Here is a 20,025-nt window from a genome sequence, read left to right as displayed (position 1 = left end):
TCAGAGATTCATTCAATATATTCAAAGTTTCATTCAATAAAATTCAAGGTTCATTCAATATTTCAAGGTTCATTCAATATATTCAGAGATTCATTCAATATATTCAAAGTTTCATTCAATATTTCAAGGTTCATTCCATATATTCAGAGATTCATTCAATATATTCAGAGATTCATTCAATATATTCAAAGTTTCATTCAATATTTCAAGGTTCATTCCATATATTCAGAGATTCATTCAATATATTCAGAGATTCATTCAATATATTCAAAGTTTCATTCAATATTTCAAGGTTCATTCCATATATTCAGAGATTCATTCAATATATTCAGAGATTCATTCAATATATTCAGAGATTCATTCAACATATTCAAAGTTTCATTCAATATTTCAAGGTTCATTCCATATATTCAGAGATTCATTCAATATATTCAGAGATTCATTCAATATATTCAGAGATTCATTCAACATATTCAAAGTTTCATTCAATATTTCAAGGTTAATTCAATATATTCAGAGATTCATTCAATATATTCATAGTTTCATTCGATATATTCAAAGTTTCATTCAATATTTCAAGGTTCATTCGATATATTCAAAGTTTCATTCATTATTTCAAGGTTCATTCCATATATTCAGAGATTCATTCAATATATTCAAAGTTTCATTCAATATATTCAAAGTTTCATTCAATATATTCAACGTTTCATTCAATATTTCAAGGTTCATTCCATATATTCAGAGATTCATTCAATATATTCATAGTTTCATTCGATATATTCAAAGTTTCATTCAATATTTCAGGGTTCATTCAATATATTCAGAGATTCATTCAATATATTCATAGTTTCATTCAATATATTCAAAGTTTCATTCATTATTTCAAGGTTCATTCCATATATTCAGAGATTCATTCAATATATTCAAAGTTTCATTCAATATATTTAAGTTTAAGTTTAAGTTTAAGTTTAAGTTTATTTGTCCCCATGGGGAAATTTGTTTTCACAGACTGCACAATGAGAGACAATACATCACAAGACAGACAATGGTATACACAACAACATCCACAGCAACAGTGACAACATACAGTACATGACGACACAGTGAAACAGCAGACAGACAGAACAGCAGACAGACAGAGACAATTCAAAGTTTTATTCAATAAATTCAAGGTTCATTCTATATATTCAAGGTTCATTCCATATATTCAGAGATTCATTCAATATATTCAAAGTTTCATTCAATAAAATTCAAGGTTCATTCAATATTTCAAGGTTCATTCAATATATTCAAAGTTTCATTCAATATTTCAAGGTTCATTCCATATATTCAGAGATTCATTCAATATTTCAAGGTTCATTCCATATATTCAGAGATTCATTCAATATTTCAAGGTTCATTCAATATATTCAGAGATTCATTCAATATTTCAAGGTTCATTCAATATATTCATAGTTTCATTCAATATATTCAGAGATTCATTAAATATATTCGAAGGTACATTCAATATATTCAGGTTCATTCAATATTTTCAAGGTTCAGTCCATATATTCAGAGATTCTTCGATATATTCAAGGTTCATTCCATATATTCAAAGATGATTCATTTCCTAAACGGCATGCCATAGTATATATATTTAAATTACACCCCCATATGCTGCTGCAGGAGCTGCAGCTCTGATGGAGGCTGTAGTGGTGATGGAGCTGTAGTGGTGGAGCTGTAGTGGTGATGGAGCTGTAGTGGTGGAGCTGTAGTGATGGAGCTGTAGTGGTTGAGTTATAGTGATGGAGCTGTAGTGGTTGAGCTGTAGTGGTGATGGAGCTGTAGTGGTGGAGCTGTAGTGATGGAGCTGTAGTGGTTGAGTTATAGTGATGGAGCTGTAGTGGTTGAGCTGCAGCTCTGATGGAGCTGTAGTGGTGGAGCTGTAGTGGTGATGGAGCTGTAGTGGTGGAGCTGTAGTGGTTGAGCTGTAGTGGTGGAGCTGTAGTGGTGGAGCTGTAGTGATGGAGCTGTAGTGGTGGAGCTGTAGTGGTGATGGAGCTGTAGTGATGGAGCTGTAGTGATGGAGCTGTAGTGGTGGAGCTGTAGTGATGGAGCTGTAGTGGTTGAGCTGTAGTGGTGGAGCTGTAGTGGTGGAGCTGTAGTGATGGAGCTGTAGTGGTGGAGCTGTAGTGGTGGAGCTGTAGTGGTTGAGTTATAGTGATGGAGCTGTAGTGGTTGAGCTGCAGCTCTGATGGAGCTGTAGTGGTGGAGCTGTAGTGATGGAGCTGTAGTGGTTGAGTTATAGTGATGGAGCTGTAGTGGTTGAGCTGCAGCTCTGATGGAGCTGTAGTGGTGGAGCTGTAGTGGTGGAGCTGTAGTGGTGGAGCTGTAGTGATGGAGCTGTAGTGGTGGAGCTGTAGTGATGGAGCTGTAGTGGTGATGGAGCTGTAGTGATGGAGCTGTAGTGATGGAGCTGTAGTGGTGGAGCTGTAGTGGTGATGGAGCTGTAGTGATGGAGCTGTAGTGATGGAGCTGTAGTGGTGGAGCTGTAGTGATGGAGCTGTAGTGGTGGAGCTGTAGTGGTGATGGAGCTGTAGTGATGGAGCTGTAGTGATGGAGCTGTAGTGGTTGAGCTGTAGTGGTGGAGCTGTAGTGGTGGAGCTGTAGTGATGGAGCTGTAGTGGTGGAGCTGTAGTGGTGGAGCTGTAGTGATGGAGCTGTAGTGATGGAGCTGTAGTGATGGAGCTGTAGTGATGGAGCTGTAGTGGTGGAGCTGTAGTGATGGAGCTGTAGTGGTGGAGCTGTAGTGGTGATGGAGCTGTAGTGATGGAGCTGTAGTGATGGAGCTGTAGTGGTTGAGCTGTAGTGGTGGAGCTGTAGTGGTGGAGCTGTAGTGGTGGAGCTGTAGTGATGGAGCTGTAGTGGTGGAGCTGTAGTGGTGGAGCTGTAGTGATGGAGCTGTAGTGGTGGAGCTGTAGTGGTGGAGCTGTAGTGGTGATGGAGCTGTAGTGATGGAGCTGTAGTGGTTGAGTTATAGTGATGGAGCTGTAGTGGTTGTGTTGTAGTGGTGGAGCTGTAGTGGTTGTGTTGTAGTGGTTGTGTTGTAGTGGTTGTGTTGTAGTGGTTGTGTTGTAGTGGTTGTGTTGTAGTGGTTGTGTTGTAGTGGTTGAGTTGTAGTGATGGTTGAGCTGTAGTGGTTGTGTTGTAGTGGTTGTGTTGTAGTGGTTGAGCTGTAGTGGTTGAGCTGTAGTGGTTGAGTTGTAGTGATGGTTGAGTTGTAGTGGTTGTGTTGTAGTGGTTGAGTTGTAGTGATGGAGCTGTAGTGGTTGAGTTGTAGTGGTTGTGTTGTAGTGGTTGTGTTGTAGTGGTTGAGTTGTAGTGATGGAGCTGTAGTGGTTGAGTTGTAGTGATGGAGCTGTAGTGGTTGAGTTGTAGTGGTTGTGTTGTAGTGGTTGAGTTGTAGTGGTTGTGTTGTAGTGTTTGAGTTGTGGCCTCTGTGCAGACAAGTCGAGTTCTTCCACGTCAGAGTCAGAAAGTGGGCACAGTCATGTTGAAACAGGAAAGAGCCCTTCCCCAAGCTGCTGCTGCAGAGTGAGAAGCTGCTGCTGTCTGAGACTCTGGAGCACGAGGAGTTAACGAGGAGTTAATGAGGAGTTAATGAGGAGTTAATGAGGAGTTATTGAGGAGTTAAACCCCAGACTGGACCAGAGTCAGAGTCAGAGTCAGGGTGAGTGTGTCCAGTCTGTCCAGCTTCAGCCCCGAGCCAGCAGACGGCCCGGTCTGGTCTGTGTGTGTCTGTGTGTGTCGACAGCAGAGCGGTTCAGTGATGTGGCTGTGATGGACGGACGCCGGCAGCGTTTCTGTAGCTGCAGGGAAACACACTCCCATCCTGAAGTGTAGTGTTGTGTAGTGTTGTGTAGTGTTGTTGTGTGAAGAGACAGAGACTTTGACAAGTCTGGACTGGACTCTGCTGCTCGTGTCCAAGTTCAGAGAGAGAAGGAATGTACGTGCTGCCTTTTTAGCAGCTTTTCCCTTTAAGCCATAACACCATGAATAGGCTGGGTGTGTGTGTGTGTGTGTGTGTGTGTGTGTGTGTGTAGACACCAAGTCTGATTCATCAAGTTTCAGAACGAAACGAAGAAGCCCTGTGTGTCACAATCCCTCTGACTGTTTCCTCTCTCTCTGTCTCTTTCTGCCTGGACGTCTTTTTGTCTTTTTGTCTTTTTGTCTCTTCCTCCTTCACTGGAGAGAAGGTGAGTTGATAGATGGATTCATCGTAGCTCTGAGCAGAAGAAGGAGCCGATTGTTCGTTGCTCCATCACTGAATCATCTCTGGTGAGCTGCATTCTATCTATCGTCTATCTATCTGTCTCTATCTCTGTTGCTGTTGCTGTTGCTTGGTTATTTCACGACCAGTTGTGTCTTGTTGATGGAGCAGTGTTAGTCTCTGGTTTCCTCTGTGTGCTGCTTCATGACTGTAGCCAGAGTTCTACATTAACACCCACCACCCTGCTAAATACGGGTTATAAGTCATTCTTTGCGGGTGTTAATAAAGACTCACTAGCCCGTTTGGCCGGTGATGCATGAGGCAATCATGTCGGTCAGAGCTGCTCTACTGTTCTCAGTCATTTGTCCCTCTGGCAGCACTTACTACATTTCCCATGAGCACTGTTGTAATGCTACGTGATGACGTAGACGCCCATTGGCTGAGACGGTTTTAGAGCATAGACTGTAGTCTCCAACACGTCGCTCGCTAGCTACCGTTAGCTCGCGGCTCCTTTCCCAAACCGAGCCGCCTTTGTTGAAGCGTGTGTGTGTGCATGGGGCCGTTCAGATGTAACATGTTGTCGGTGTTGTGTCAGATCCCGGTTCCCTGTCCAGATGTTCCTCCCCGACTGTTTCCCACTGAGCTCTGCGTCCAGATGTAGGATGTGTTTCATAGAAGAGAAACAAACATTTCAGACCAATGACTTGTATCATCAGAACAGACGTGTCCTAGGATTTTCAGCCTTGTTTCATATTTAACAGAGGAGGGACAGTACACCTGATAGTAATAATTGTAGTTGTCAGTATGATAGAGGCTAAAAACACACTATTTTCATGAAGAGTGGGAAACACAGTTTTGTTTTACGACCATGAAGAATCTCTTATTTTCACCAGAAAAAGTTTGGCTAGTGTAAATTCTGTTTGTCTGGTTGATGAAAGAAGTTAGTTTAGAGCCCTGACTGTGATGTGTGTGTGTGTGTGTGTGTGTGTGTGTGTGTTGTACTGATGAAACTGTTTCAACACTGTTGGATGGACGTGAAGTTGCTTCGTCATCAAACAAACTCTTTCTCTCAGTTCCTGAAATGTGGACGTGGACTTGTCTCTGGTTTTGCTGATTGTTGTTAAACCAGCTTCATGTTCTGTGTGTGTGTGTTGTTGTTGGAGCTGGGCGACGTGTATCGTCTACGACGGCATCGTAAAGATGTGCAGTATTACATCGTGTTAATACTGTCGGTAAAGGAGAGGTGCAGGACAGCCCTCATTCGCTGAATGCATGAAGCCAATCAGAGGGCAGGATTCAGTCATGTGGTGATAACATGATCTCCCACAAACTGTCTCAGCGCTGTGGCTGGGTATCCATATACCCATACCGGTACCTTCACTTCGATACCAGTTCCTAAACGATACTTATTCCGATACCAATTTTATAACATCAGTTCTAAAAAACTTAAAGTTACATTAAACATCACGGTACAAATCTTGAGTTGTATTTTTCTATTCCAACCAGCAGCTTTTCTAAGGCTCAACAGGTAGATCACACTGGCATGTGTTATAACTACATTGCAGTCACTTTATTTAGATGAATTTTGCAACCTAAAAATATTACTTAAAACCACTTTCATACATTTTTTTTGTAGTTGACACATTAAGGTTTTTAAATAGGCTAAGGGTTTCTGATTTGTTGGGGGAAAATGCAAAAAGTGTTACACCTGTCCCTGGTCTCGCCTGAACATGGCTGTCAGGTAGACCTATTAAAAAAAAAAAACCGGTGACTACGTGGTGGCAGCCGGCCGTGTTGTGATCCTCCAGAACACAGAGATGTCCAGTCCGCCCCTGTTACAGCTCCACTTCGCTACACAACGCTGCTCCCACTGTTTTAGTAAGATGACGTCATCTGGAGAAAATGTTTCAACACTTCTTCTTCTTATTAGTTTTCTGTCCGTTCATATTTGACTTGATTGATTAGCTCCATATTTGGTGTTTCCTCTTGTGGCCTCTGGCTCTGTCCTCAGCGTAAAGCTCAGCTCTGATTCAGGGTGTTTGTGGTCAGCAGCCTCAGTGTGGATGACTGACACCTGTTCATGTCCACATGTGTGTCACATTTCATTCATGAAAAAAGAGTTTTTAAAGAACAAAAAGGAGGATTTCCCCCTGAGGAACCAGAGACAAGAGGAAGAGATCAGTCAGAGCAGTGACACACGGAGCTAAAAACATCTTTCACCATGACTGATGACTGAGGTTGTCACGGGGACGGAGCGTCATGGAGACGAAGATGTAGCTGGAGGAGAGACCGATGGAGGAGAGAGACCGAGACAGTGACCTGCATGTTTCATGTTGCTGAGAGGAAACATCTAAATCCTGGAGCTCTGAGACTAAAGACACAGTCACAGTTTGACTCGGCTCATTTCTCCTCTTTGGTTCAGAGGTAAAGCATCAGTAAGTGATCCAGTGGTTTTGTCTAACTTCCTGTCAGCAGATGGAGTTAACAGCCCCCGCCCTCGTCATGGATCTATTGGTCCTCGTCCCTACGTCACCACATTCACGCGCATCCCTTGGCTGCACACACAGAGAGGACTGCCCCTTTATGCCGTTCTCTCTCCTCATTGGATAAAGGTTGTAGGATACAAGGAAAGTTTTCTCCTGGGCTCAGAGCAGAGCAGAGTGACTGACAGACCCGTGTTTCAGACCAAACACTCTATAGAAGTGATTGCTGTCGGAAGATACGACTATTTAAGACTTAGATTAACACAAACATTCACCTGACTTCTGCTTTAAAGGTTGAGTCTGGAGTTTTGTGTCCAAAAATAAACGTTACACAAATGAAATCCGTCTTAATCATCACCTCTGGGCTTCTAGTCCTGTGTGGTGGGGGCTGCTGCCTGTATTCTGGTCTTTTGCTCTGTTTTGTTCAGGTTTTGTTTTGCACGTGGACGTTTCTGGGTGGAGCTAGAGAGTCGCCAGAGAGCGTAGATCTATGGAGAGAGAGTCTGTGTTTTCTCTCCAGCCAATGACGGAGCTCAGGTGAAGCTACGTGCAGCAGAGTAGTAGCTCAGGGCTGCTAGCTGCACTAGCTGTCTCTGATGCTAACGAGTGCTAGCAGCTAGCACGTCTCTCTCTCTCAGCAGCAGCGGTCGTCATGACAACAAAGAAACAGAAACACAGTCTGAGTGAAGCGCTGGAGCCGCGGACCGATTCCCCACCGTCACCGACAACTAAAACCTCGACTGGTAACAAGTATGAGGACCGTTGTGGTGAGCTAGCTCCATGCTAACTTCGGCTAGCGGTAGCGGTTAGCATCCGCCGCTAACACCGTCTTCCCAGCTCAACACAACACCACAACAACATAAAAACATACACGGAGTAGGCCTGTAGCGATACACGTGTCGAAACCGAAACCGTGACACTCTAAGACACGAACCTGTGTCACCAATGAAACGTCAGAACCGCGACTCACCCGTTCCAACGCTCTGTGGCTGTTGTTTTGCCCCGTGGGGTAACTAGCTATATGGCACAGACGGCAAGTTTGTTTCCTAAACTTAAATAGTCTCCACAATGGAGTTAAGTTCTGTTTCTTTTTTAACAGTATTTTGTTTGAGAAAAGAAAATAGTTTCTTTGTTTTTAATTTATTATTGTTATAATTAGGGCTCGAGTGCGTGTAACGACTTCCTGTATCTGGCCCTTCAAAATAAAAGCCCTATAGCCTTTCATATACATTCCAGTCATATTGATTTTGACTTAATTTTGACAAGACACGGCTCTAAATGTTTGTTTGTTTTTTCCTGCGACCAATGGACCAATGAGATTTTGTTTGGCTAATGTTTTTTTGGTCGATAAATAATCCAGTTTTTTCTACCAAAATCTCTTCTTTTTTTAACCTTAAAAAATTAGAATTGAATGGAACCGTGTATCAAACCGAGGGTCCGAAATCGAGATACGAATCGAATCGTGACTTTGGTGTATCGTTACAGGCCTAACACGGAGGCTCCCGGTGTCGGTGACGGTCGGCTATCGGCCCACGGCTCCAGAGCTTCACTCAGACTGGATTTCTGTTTCTTTGTTGTCATGACAACGGCTGCTGTCAGGGGCAGGAGGCTAACAGCTTATTAGCCCCAGAGGAGGAGGGGCCCAGTTGGCAACGCTGGTGGTCAAAGTGTCTGAGCTCAAGACTCTGTTTCCCTCTCACAGGTCTGGTGAAATGTTCATGTTGCAGCTTGTGTGTGTGTGTGTGTGTGTGTGTGTGTGTGTGTGTGTGTGTGTGTGTGTCTGTGTGTGTGTGTGTGTGTGTGTGTGTGTGTGTGTGTGTGACAGGCGTGTCCATATAAGGAGAGGATCGGAGATGAATCTGGGAGCTGATCGGTTTGTCGGCACAAAAACCTTGAATCTGTCACCACAGTGTAGTTAGGCCGGATTTATACACACACTTACTGTGTGTGTGTGTGTGTGTGTGTGTGTGTTTGTGTGTGTGTGTCTCTGTGTGTGTAGGTGTGTGTGTGTGTGACTGTTGTAAAGTAAGACAGTGTGAACACGAGGGAGGGAGTGTGTGTGTGTGACGAGTAAATGAAGTGAGACGGATAAGCAGCCGGAGGAGAGGAGCTCACTGAAGCATGTGTGTGTGTGTCTCTCTGTGTGTGTGTGTGTGTGTCTCTGTGTGTGTGTGTGTGTGTGTGTGTGTGTGTGTGTGTGTGTGTGTGTGTGTGTGTTCAGCAGCTGTAGCGGTGTGAACGTGTCGGGGCAGGAGTTTGGACGAACTCCTCACCTCCATAAACCACTTCCTCTCCTCCTGAAGCAGTCAGAACTCAGAGGAACTTTCTTCTCTCTGGACGTTAAAGCTCCAGTTGGTGAAAGTGAAAGTAAACTCTGAGACTCGGTCGGAAATTTATAGACAGTACACCGTCAGGTCTGCACACACGCACACAAAGCATCCATAAACGCACCCACAGAAGACGTACCGTTTCCATAGCAACCAGAGACGATCGCACGTCTCTGTCACCACACTGTAGCCTACAAACTCAACATCTTTCCAAGAATATTTGTCTCATTTCTAGTCTAAACTAATCTCTTTCCACTTAAAATAAGACTCATCACCTAAAAATGAACTTGTTTTTAGATCATTTTCACTTGTTTCAAACTAATTTTCACTTGAAATAAGTAGAAAAATCTGCCAGTGAAAGCAAGTTTTTTGTGTTTGTAATAAGAAAGAAAAACTTGCTCCACTATCAGATTTTTCTACTTATTTCAAGTGAAAATCTGCTTGAAAGAAGTAAAAAGTGTCTAAAAACAAGCTGCTTTTAATGTGATAAGTCTGATTTTAAGTAGAATGAGATTTGTTTTGACTAGAAATAAGACAAATATTCTTGGTAAGATTTTGAGTTTTTGCAGTGTGTGTGTGTGTGTGTGTGGATCAGCTGCTGCTCTTCCCTCCGTCATGTTCACATCCTCTCTGTCATCTCATCTGTCAGTGTGACCCGAACCTCTCTGCCACACACACACACACACACACACACACACACACACAGACATAAATACACACACACAGACAGGCTGTTGGCGATCAGGTGGTGAGATTATAGAGCCGTAATCTCTCAGATTAATACTTCAAGTGAGCGTTTAATTACTGAATTACTGGCAGGCACAGCTGTGTGTGTGTATGTGTGTGTGTGTGTGTGTGTGTGTGTGTGTGTGTTTTATTGTATTGAACCAAGTGAACAGCTTCAGTCCGATGGCGCCTTCTGCTTCTCAGCGTACGTCAACATGGCGGCCATCTTGGTCAGGGGTTTCTGACCATAGACATATAAACGTCTGACCAGCAGTCAGACCAGTCAGACCCTGTAGAACATGTTTCAGTGTGTGTGCATGTGTGTGGGTGTGTGTCTGAGTATGGAAGTGTATGTTTAATATAATCTAATATGTGTCTGACATTTATAATAAACCAAACGGCTTGAGAACCAGTTGAATATTCAGTGAGTTGTGGTGATGTTAATGGTTGATAGACCTCTGATAGTATACACAGCTTCCCCCTGACCAAGATGGCCGCCACGTTGACGCATCGTTCCAATGGACAGCAGCGTCAGAGGAGACGTCTACGTGTTTATATCTATGAGTCTGAGGCTGTTTTCGAAACCGCATACTACCGTACTGCCTACTACATACTGCGTTAGTATATACAGTATACTGCATACTGCATGTGGGATTCAGTATGCAGTATACAAGTTTCCCAGAATGCATTTCACAGCAACCGGTAGCGGTAGCTGTGAAACAGGCTAACAGCTGTTTTATTTCCCGTTCTAGTGCTGTAATTATGTAACTTTATTAAGTTTTAATATGTTTTCATGTGAGAAAGTAACTGTTTAGATCCCAAATCTACGGCCAGTTGATCCAAACGACGGCTGTTTAGAAGTTTGCTCCGATGTTTTTCAGAGAAGTGAAGCTCTGCAGCGACCGGGACATCACAGAGACAGCAGCCGGTCTGCAGAGCTGCTCGGCCGGCCAACCTCCGTCCTCATCCCGGGGGAGAAAACCATCGCTAATTAACTTACCCGCAGGTTTTTAGAGGTTTACCACCGGCTGGTTAAATTATTTCTAGGAGATAAATGTTGGTCTCAGTGATGAAATCTAACAGCTGTATCAGTAGCATTAGTTAGTGTGAATGTAAAGTGAAGCTTCCTGTGTGTATTGGACAGAAGAGCAGCGCTGCCTCGGGGCTCTGGAGCCTACGGACACAAACCACCACATTTACATCAAGAAATACATGTTTTACTATCAACACATCAGTCTGCAGTAAGGTTTATTTTATTAAACTATAGTTACGGTACACGGCAAAGATACTTCACTACCGTCGTTGGTTACGGTTAGACGTCAGGGGAGCATTGCATTATGGGATACAGGACACAATGTAGACTGGTCAGATACTGGAGATATTTCCCGTGGTCCAGGTGTTTGGTGTCAGTGAACGCAGCACGGTGAACTGCTGCTGTTTTCTGCCTGTGACTCTACGAACCAGGACGTTGGTGTGTGTGTGTGTGTGTGTGTGTGTGTGTGTGTGTGTGTGTGTGTGTGTGTGTGTGTGTGTGTGTGTGTGTGTGTGTAGGAGGGTGTTGCTCTGTCAACACAACCAGGATCAATAAAGTTAAAACAATATTTACAGAGATGAGATCAAGACGATGAGGAGGTCAACTATCTAGTCTGTGTGTGTGTGAGAGAGAAAGTGTTTCTAGTGTCGTCTTTAATGAGATTAACACACAACTCACATCCTGTTAAACGCACGCACACACACACACACACACACACACACACAGACACACACACACACACACACACACACGCACTGAAAAACACATGGAGTAAAAGAGGAAGTGGGACATCTGTCGACAAGGAAGTACACACTTAAGTTTCTTTCTCTGTCTTTTTTTTCATTTGTCCTCTCTATAACACACACACACACACACACACACACACACACACACACACACACACTCACACACACTCACACACACACACACACACACACACACACACACACACACACACACACACACACAGAGGCAGACATCTGATGCTGTGTGTTATAAAAGACGGTCCAGGTGATAAAGAGCAGGGAGTGTTTGTTCCTCTGACAGGGCTGTGTGTGTGTGTGTGTGTGTGTGTGTGTGTGTGTGTGTGTGTGTGTGTGTGTGTGTCTGTGTGTGAGTGTGTGTGTGTGTGTGTGTGTGTGTGTGTGTGTGTGTGTGTGTGTGTGTGTGTGTGTGTGAACATGAAGGACTTTTACCCTGTTAACATACACACACACACAGACAGACGCACACACTCACACACACACACACCTGAGGCTGTGACTTCCAGGTGTTTTTATTGTTTTATATAATCTGAGTTTATGGAGTTGAACTTTAAATTCTGATTCTGTCGTCGACGGTGGTTTAAATAAAGTTATTACAAAGCCTCTGTAGCCAACAGGAGCAGCTTCGCTCCGTGGATCAATATATAATATATAATATATAATATATAATATATAATACACATATGTAAGTGATAATGTAGCCTATAGTTGCTGACAGGTTGTATGGAAGGGGTTTAATCTCCATAGCAACCGACCAACTCTACATTATTCTGCTTATTACACGGTTTACGAGTAAAATAATTACTTAAAATAATAATAATAATAATAATAATAATAATAATAATAATAATAATAATAATAATAATAATAATAACTTTGAAACATAATGTTGATCAAGCAGAGCTACCTGGAGCTAATGCTAACGTCTGGAGAGGTGGGACTGTTTTTTTCACAGTGAGGCTATTTTATTGGATAATATGTATTTCTGGTTGAATAAAACTACGTGGAATTGATTGTGTATCCCTCTTTCATATTGTCATTATTGGTAACCGTTTTAGATAGATAGATAGATAAATACTTTATTAATCCCGAAGGAAATTCATCTGTCAGCTGCTCCAAACATTCTGAAAGAAAGTACTTAGCTAATGTAGACAGATGTAGCAATAATATAAAAGAATAAAATAAAATATAAAATATACCTATATATATACACATATACAAACTATCACCTATATATGTGCATACATATATATGTACACATATACACACACACTCTCATATAAAAGAAATACAGTTCATAAAATGTCAGTTAGTGCAGATGTTGTGCCCGTCCCGTAAAAGCAATATATCACTATATATACATATATTTAAATATAAGCAATATATCACGACAGGCCGTGGTATATGCTCATTATACCACAGTTAACAACCAATCAGATGGCCGGATTTCACCTTTACGCTTTATAATATATTTATAATATATATATTTATATATATATATATATATAGTGATATAACAACCGTCTGTCTCAGTGTTTCAGTAAAGGACAGGAAACGTTTCAGCAGCTGCTTCATGTCGTGTTGTTACTAAAACTGTCTCATTGTGAACGCAGCTCAATCACTGACACACACACACACACACACACACACACACACACACACACAGACACACACACACACACAGACACACACACACACACACACACACACACACACACACACACACACACACTCACACACACACACACACACACACACACACACACAGACACACACACACACACACTCACACACACACACACACACACACACACACTCACACACACACACACACACACACACACAGACACACACACACACACACAGACACACACACACACACACACACACACACACACACACACACACACACAGGTCAGCAGCACATCTGTCTGTGCAGACTGAACATCTGGAGTTTGACCATGTAGAGACGACACAGCAACACACTCAGCAGCCTCAGTGTGTGTGTGTGTGTGTGTCTGTGTGTGTGTGTGTGTGATCACATGATGCATCACATTGTCTCCACTCGCTCTCTTTCACTTCCTCTATAACACATGCTCTCTCTCTCTCTCTCTCTCTCTCTCTGTGTGTGTTTCTCTTCATGTCTTTATTCTCTCTCTCTCTTCATAGTTCAACCTTCCTCCACTTTCTTTTCCGTCTCTCTGTTTATACAGAAACTAAAACCAGACCAGAGAACTCATCTGTATCTCAGCGATCTCCTCCTCTTATACAGCACATTTCATACCAAGACAACTCAGTGTGCTTTACATAAAGACAAAACATTTCAAAAGAACAGCATAAAAACAAAAAACACACAGTTAAAAGCAAAAAAAAAGTAAAAGGAAAGAAAATAGATAAAGTTAAAAGTTGTTAAAAGGAGCTCAGCTATAAGCATGTGAAAAGAGAAATGTGTTTAACCTGGATTTAAAAGTACGGCTCCTCACAGAGACAGCAGCCGGTCTGCAGAGCTGCTCGGCCGGCCAACCTCCGTCCTCATCCCGGGGGGAGAAAACCATCGCTAATTAACTTACCCGCAGGTTTTTAGAGGTTTACCACCGGCTGGTTAAAGTATTTCTAGGAGATAAATGTTGGTCTCAGTGATGAAATCTAACAGCTGTATCAGTAGCATTAGTTAGTCTGAATGTAAAGTGAAGCTTCCTGTGTGTATTGGACAGAAGAGCAGCGCTGCCTCGGGGCTCTGGAGCCTACGGACACAAACCACCACATTTACATCAACAAATACATGTTTTACTATCAACACATCAGTCTGCAGCATTACGTTTTATTTTATTTTATTAAGTTAACATGGTTTTGAATACAGGATTTGTGGCTAAAGCTCGTCACGTCTGCTGATGTGAAAGCCAGCAGAGACTGATGACGGATGTGACTGTTGAAGGGATTTGTAGGAGTTGACTTTCAACCTCTATGGATTGTAGCTCCGTTTCAAGGGCAAGGGTTAAGGGCTAGGGGTAGGGATGAAAACTAGAACTGGAATTGGGTAAAAGGTGTTGGACCTAAAGAGATGAGAGGAAAACCCTAACCCCCCCCTCTCTCTCTCTGTCTCTGTGCAGTACACGGGTCCGGTGGCGGCCGAGCGCGGCGGCGGTGAGCTCGTCATGGGAGGCGGTCGCAGCGAGACCTCAGCGCTGAGCGGGACGGGAGGGGGGCGGAGCCTAACCACCACCCAGAACAACCAGCGGCCCAACAGCAACGCAGCAGCATGCTGCTTCTGCTGGTGCTGCTGCTGCAGCTGCTCATGGTAGGACACACACACACACACACACGGTGAACACACAGACACACACACACACTCACCTGTAGCTCCTGCTGACTCAGCTGTTAAAGGGACAACCAGGAGTTTTGTTAAAGTGAAGTGTTTTCTCACTACATTTATGAGCCTCCGCACCGTGAAATTCTTTGACCGGGTCAAGACAGACTCATGTTTTCATTCATCAAGAATTAAAGTCAGAGGTTGGAAGACGATCACATACCGTCGTAGTTCCCACCATAAACGGAGATTCATACGGCGGCGTTATTCTCATGACTCGCCACGAAACCGAAAGTAAAGAAACGCTGGTCGGCTCGCCCAGCATTTCCACCACCACTAATAATAACAAAATAACCATAGAGACAAAACCATAGATTTATCTAAAATGGACCATTAACAAGTGGTAACGTAGATTAGGGGTGGGAGAAAAAAATCGATTTACATAAATATTGCGATATCTTTTTTGACGATTTTTAAATCGATTTATTTATTTCTTTTTTTTACTACATTTTTTTTGAATTTTTTAAAATATTGTACAATGTGCATTTGTTAGACTTTTTTACATCCAGAGAGTCCAGGTTTTGAAAAGGGTTTAAGTTCACTTTATAATGGAGTGTGTTCATTTATAGGCTCCTACAGTATTTGTGTGCAGATAAATGTTAAAAATGCTAAAGACTCGGCAATATCGTAGAATCGCAATTTAAATCGAATCGCCATCCAAAAAATCATAGAAGAATCTAATCGGAAGAAAAGCGTATCGTCCCAGCCCTAACGTAGATTCATCCACATTAATATGAGACTTTTTTACAACCAGATACAAACTCCTTGTTGTCCCTTTAACATCACTGTGGTTGTGTTGTCATTAATGAGGCGATGGCATCAGTGTTTATAGCTCTGAGAGAAATTACTCCTGTTAGCTGTGTGTGTGTGTGTGTGTTTGTGTGTGTGTGTGTGAAGCCGTCTCATCGTGTCGTCTCTCCGTCAGGAATGAAGAGGAGCGGCGGAGACGGAGGAGGAGGAGGAAGAGGATATCACAGGACACCAAGATGGAGCTGATACCAAACTGTGAAGCTTGGTGAGTCTGAGCAGAGAATCCTGGAAAACTTAAAGTGTGTCCGAAACCTTTTCTCCACCGCTGCTCTGGACAGATGGTCAGACCCTCTGGACCACATCTGGACCACATCTGGACCACATCTGGACCACACACAGAACATCTGTTACTAGAGGAAACAGGGATGTGGCCAGATTTGGGATCAAAACGATGCGGTTTGATCGGGATCGGTGTGCTATTACTTTTCTCAACAATTTAAGAATTTTGCATGTAAGTCAATGGGACGGGCGAAGAAAAAAGAGCGGAAAAGACCAATCATTGGAGTTTAACAAACGTCTACTGCTCAGGCATACTTTCACCTAGAGACTCCATTTAAACTTTAAACAGTAGACACAAGTCTTGTGTATTGTCGTATTACTCCACGTTTTGATAGGTCATATAGTTTTTGATCAATCCCTGATCATTTTTGGAGAAATTATGAGATTATAATGGGTGTGTATTGCACGGAATGTTCGTGTCAGAGTGCGTGAGCCCAGAAAAATTCCTGAATTTTTCTCTTTCCACACTCGGCCCGGCCACAATTTACACTCTACACACATGATTTTTTCCAAATTTGTAGACAAACTTGTTCTGTCTCTCATCATCTGCTCAAAATATCAGAGAGACTTACAGAATTGACAGAATCAGCCTCTGAGTGCGGCCACGTCTGTCTCTGCTCCTCATTGACTCCAATACAAATATTTTCTGAGAGAAGCAGAACGGACCGATGTTTTAATCTCGCAAGTGTCTCCAAAATATTTACTGTAGAAACACCAAATCCTACCACATTTTTCAGGAAGTCCATACAGCACCGTTGATCTGTGTTTTGTTCTGATAGGAGTTACCGTTTTCTCACCCTAAGCCTAAATGTGAGACCAGTGCAGAGGCAGAAAATCGCTCTTTTTCTCCACGTTTCTGTCTGTCTCAGCCTGCGGGGGCCCCTATCGCCTGGTCTCAGCTCTCTGTCTGTTTCTCCACAGCACCAAACCCTCGGTGGAGGAGATCCGGCTCTGGTCCCAGTCCTTCGACAAGCTGATGAGGAACCCGGCGGGCAGGAACGTGTTCCGTGAGTTCCTGCGGACCGAGTACAGCGAGGAGAACATGTTGTTCTGGTTGGCCTGTGAGGAGCTGAAGCAGGAGCCCAAGAGCTCGGTGGAGGAGAAGGCTCGCTCCATCTACGAGGACTACGTCTCCATCCTGTCGCCAAAGGAGGTGAGACACTCTGACCCCTTCTGCTCTGTTATGAACCAGTTTAATCAGTTTTAAATCTTATTCAAACCCATTTTGAGTTTAAAACCGTTTTAAACCGGTTTAAAACAATTTTTTACCTGTTTCAGACTAGTTTAACCCAGTTTGAACCAGTTAAAACCCAGTTTTAAATCTTATTTAAACCCATTTTGAGTTTAAAACAGTTTTAAACTGGTTTAAAACTAGTTTAACCCAGTTTGAACCAGTTTAAACCGGTTTAAATTGGTTTTGAACTAGTTGGAACCTGTTTTGAACCAGTTACAAACTCGCTCCATCTACGAGGACGACATCTCCATCCTGTCGCAAAAGGAGATCGGTCACCTGACCCCTGACCCCACTGTGACCTCACTGTGACCTCACTCTGACCTCACTGTGACCTCACACTGTAATGAGTTGTGAGTGGAGGCAGAGGACGGGGAGGAGCAACATCAGCTGCTGCTATTTTTAACTCTGTGTGTGTGTGTGTGTGTGTGTGTGTGTGTGTGTGTGTGTTGGCATGTTTAGACACTGTTGTGTCTACAGGTGTGTGTAGTGTGTGTGTATGTGTGCATGTGTTGTGTTTACAGGAAGCTATAAATTGCTGCTCTCATCACCTTCCAGCAGTTGAGGCTTTTTATAGACACACACACACACACAGATATCCAGACATGTGAGTTTGGCAGAGAAGCAGCATGTAGTTGTTCTTCTGTGTAACTTTAATAATGATGAAACTAGAATTGCAGTAGGAAACAGCTGTAACTCTACATCTGTTCCTTCTGCTCTGCAGTTTAAACTGTTTTACATCTTATTTAAACAGTTTTCACTGATGCGTGTTGCCTTCAGGGACAGTTCTTCATCAAGCAGTTTGAACCAGATAAACTAGTTTTGACCTAGTTGGAACCCGTTTTGATCCATCTTAAACCAGTTGTGAACCAGTTTAAACCAGTTCTGAACCAGCCTCTGAGCTGGTGGATGGACAGACATAATTCTCTAACAGCTGAGATGTTTTCACAGTCAGTTTAAACCTGTTTAAACTAGTTTTTAACTAGTAGGGACCTGTTTTGAACCAGTTTAACCCAGTTTATACCGATTTGGACCAGTTTGAGCCAGGATAAACTAGTTTTGACCTAGTTGGAACCCGTTTTGATCCAGCTTAAACCAGTTTTAAGCCAGTTTAAACCAGTTCTGAACCAGTTTCTGAACTGGTAGTTGGACAGACATAATTCTCTAACAGTTGAGAAGTTTTCAGAGTCAATTTAAACCTGTTTAAACGGGTTTAAACCAGTTATTAACCGGTTTAAACACGTTTAAATCCGGATAAACTAGTTTTAACCCAGTTGGAACCTGTTTTGATCCAGTTTGAACCAGTTGAAACCAGTTCTGAGCCAACCTCTGAGCTGGTGGACCGACAGACATAATTCTCTAACAGCTGAGATGTTTTCAGAGTCAGTTTAAACCTGTTTAAACCAGTTTTTAACCAGTTTAAACCTGTTTAATCTAGTTTTCAACTAGTTGGGACCTGTTTTGAACCAGTTTAACCCAGTTTATACCGGTTTGGACCAGTTTGAGCCAGGATAAACTAGTTTTGACCTAGTTGGAACCCGTTTTGATCCAGTTTAAACCAGTTCTGAACCAGCCTCTGAGCTGGTGGATGGACAGACATAATTCTCTAACAGTTGAGAAGTTTTCAGAGTCAATTTAAACCTGTTTAAATGGGTTTAAACCAGTTTTTAACCAGTTAAAACCCATTTAAACCCGGATAAACTAGTCTTAACCCAGTTGGAACCCATTTTGATCCAGTTTAAACCAGTTCTGAGCCAGCTTCTGAGCTGATGGATGGACAGACACAATTCTCTAACAGCTGAGATGTTGAGAGATTCAGAGTCAGGTCTGGTTGCCGTGGAGATGACGTCATGCTGTACAGTACTTTACAGTGAGCTCTGACTCTCCACTCACCTGAACCTGAACCTGGTCTCACCTGAACCTCTCTGGTCTCTCTGGTCTCTCTGGTCTCTCTGGTCTCACCTGAACCTGGTCTCTCTGGTCTCTCTGGTCTCTCTGGTCTCACCTGAACCTCTCTGTGTTCCCTGCAGGTGAGTCTGGACGCGCGGGTGCGTGAGGTGATCAACAGGAAGATGCAGCAGCCGACTCCTCAGACGTTTGAAGACGCTCAGCTGCAGATCTACACGCTGATGCACCGCGACTCCTACCCGCGCTTCCTCTCCTCCGCCATCTACCGGGCGCTGCTCCAGGCCGGCTCGCGCTCCGAGTCCGAGTCCTAGTCCCCGAGTCCTCCTCTTCCTCAGAGTCCTAGTCCCAGACCGGCTGCTCCTCCTCCTCCTCCTCCTCCTCCTCCTCCTCCTCATCACCTCCAGGTCCAGACCTTTCAAAGAACCAGTCGACTCCAGTTACTGCCAAGACTTTCTCCTCTTCCTCCTCAAATCCTCAACTTTTACTACCAACACCTCCCTCTTCTCCCTTCTCTCTCCTCCTCCTCTTCTCATCTTCCTCCATCTTTCTTTCTCTTCTTCCTTTTCCCTCTCGTTCCTCCTTCTCCTTCCTTCCTTCCTTCCTTCCTTCGTCTCCGGTGAAATCCTTCAAAAACAAAAAAAACAAGAAGGATAAATTAAAACTAGAAAATTTCCTCTGGGGAAATTTTGAAAGGGCCACGGGGCTACTGCCGGTTTTACCATCTCTGTCAACATGGGAATCAAACCCACGATCTTAAGGTCAAGACAGAGCTGATCAGACAGACACATGATCATCTTTCTATAAGCACTGATATGGAGGAGCTGTAACCACATTAGGTTACCTGTGTG

General features: G+C 43.2%; 1 protein-coding gene across 1 annotated transcript in view; it reads left to right on the top strand.

Moving 5' to 3' along the window:
• The window catches only part of rgs19 (regulator of G protein signaling 19), a 24,054-nt gene extending 4,559 nt beyond the window's left edge, over nt 1-19,495 (top strand). The window contains exons 2-5 of the mRNA XM_085783253.1: nt 14,693-14,880; nt 15,875-15,964; nt 16,960-17,191; nt 19,300-19,495. Of these exons, the coding sequence (XP_085639379.1) occupies nt 14,693-14,880; nt 15,875-15,964; nt 16,960-17,191; nt 19,300-19,488 (699 nt within the window). The 3' untranslated portion in view covers nt 19,489-19,495. The remainder of the gene's footprint in view (nt 1-14,692; nt 14,881-15,874; nt 15,965-16,959; nt 17,192-19,299) is intronic.
• Nucleotides 19,496-20,025: the final 530 nt, after the last annotated feature.

The sequence above is a fragment of the Trachurus japonicus genome, chromosome 7 (assembly GCF_045865225.1).
Source record: "Trachurus japonicus isolate A0001 chromosome 7, Traja_1.0".
NCBI lineage: Eukaryota > Metazoa > Chordata > Actinopteri > Carangiformes > Carangidae > Trachurus > Trachurus japonicus.
The sequence above is the reverse complement of the archived record's forward strand: the minus strand, read 5'-3'. Positions and strand labels throughout refer to the sequence as shown.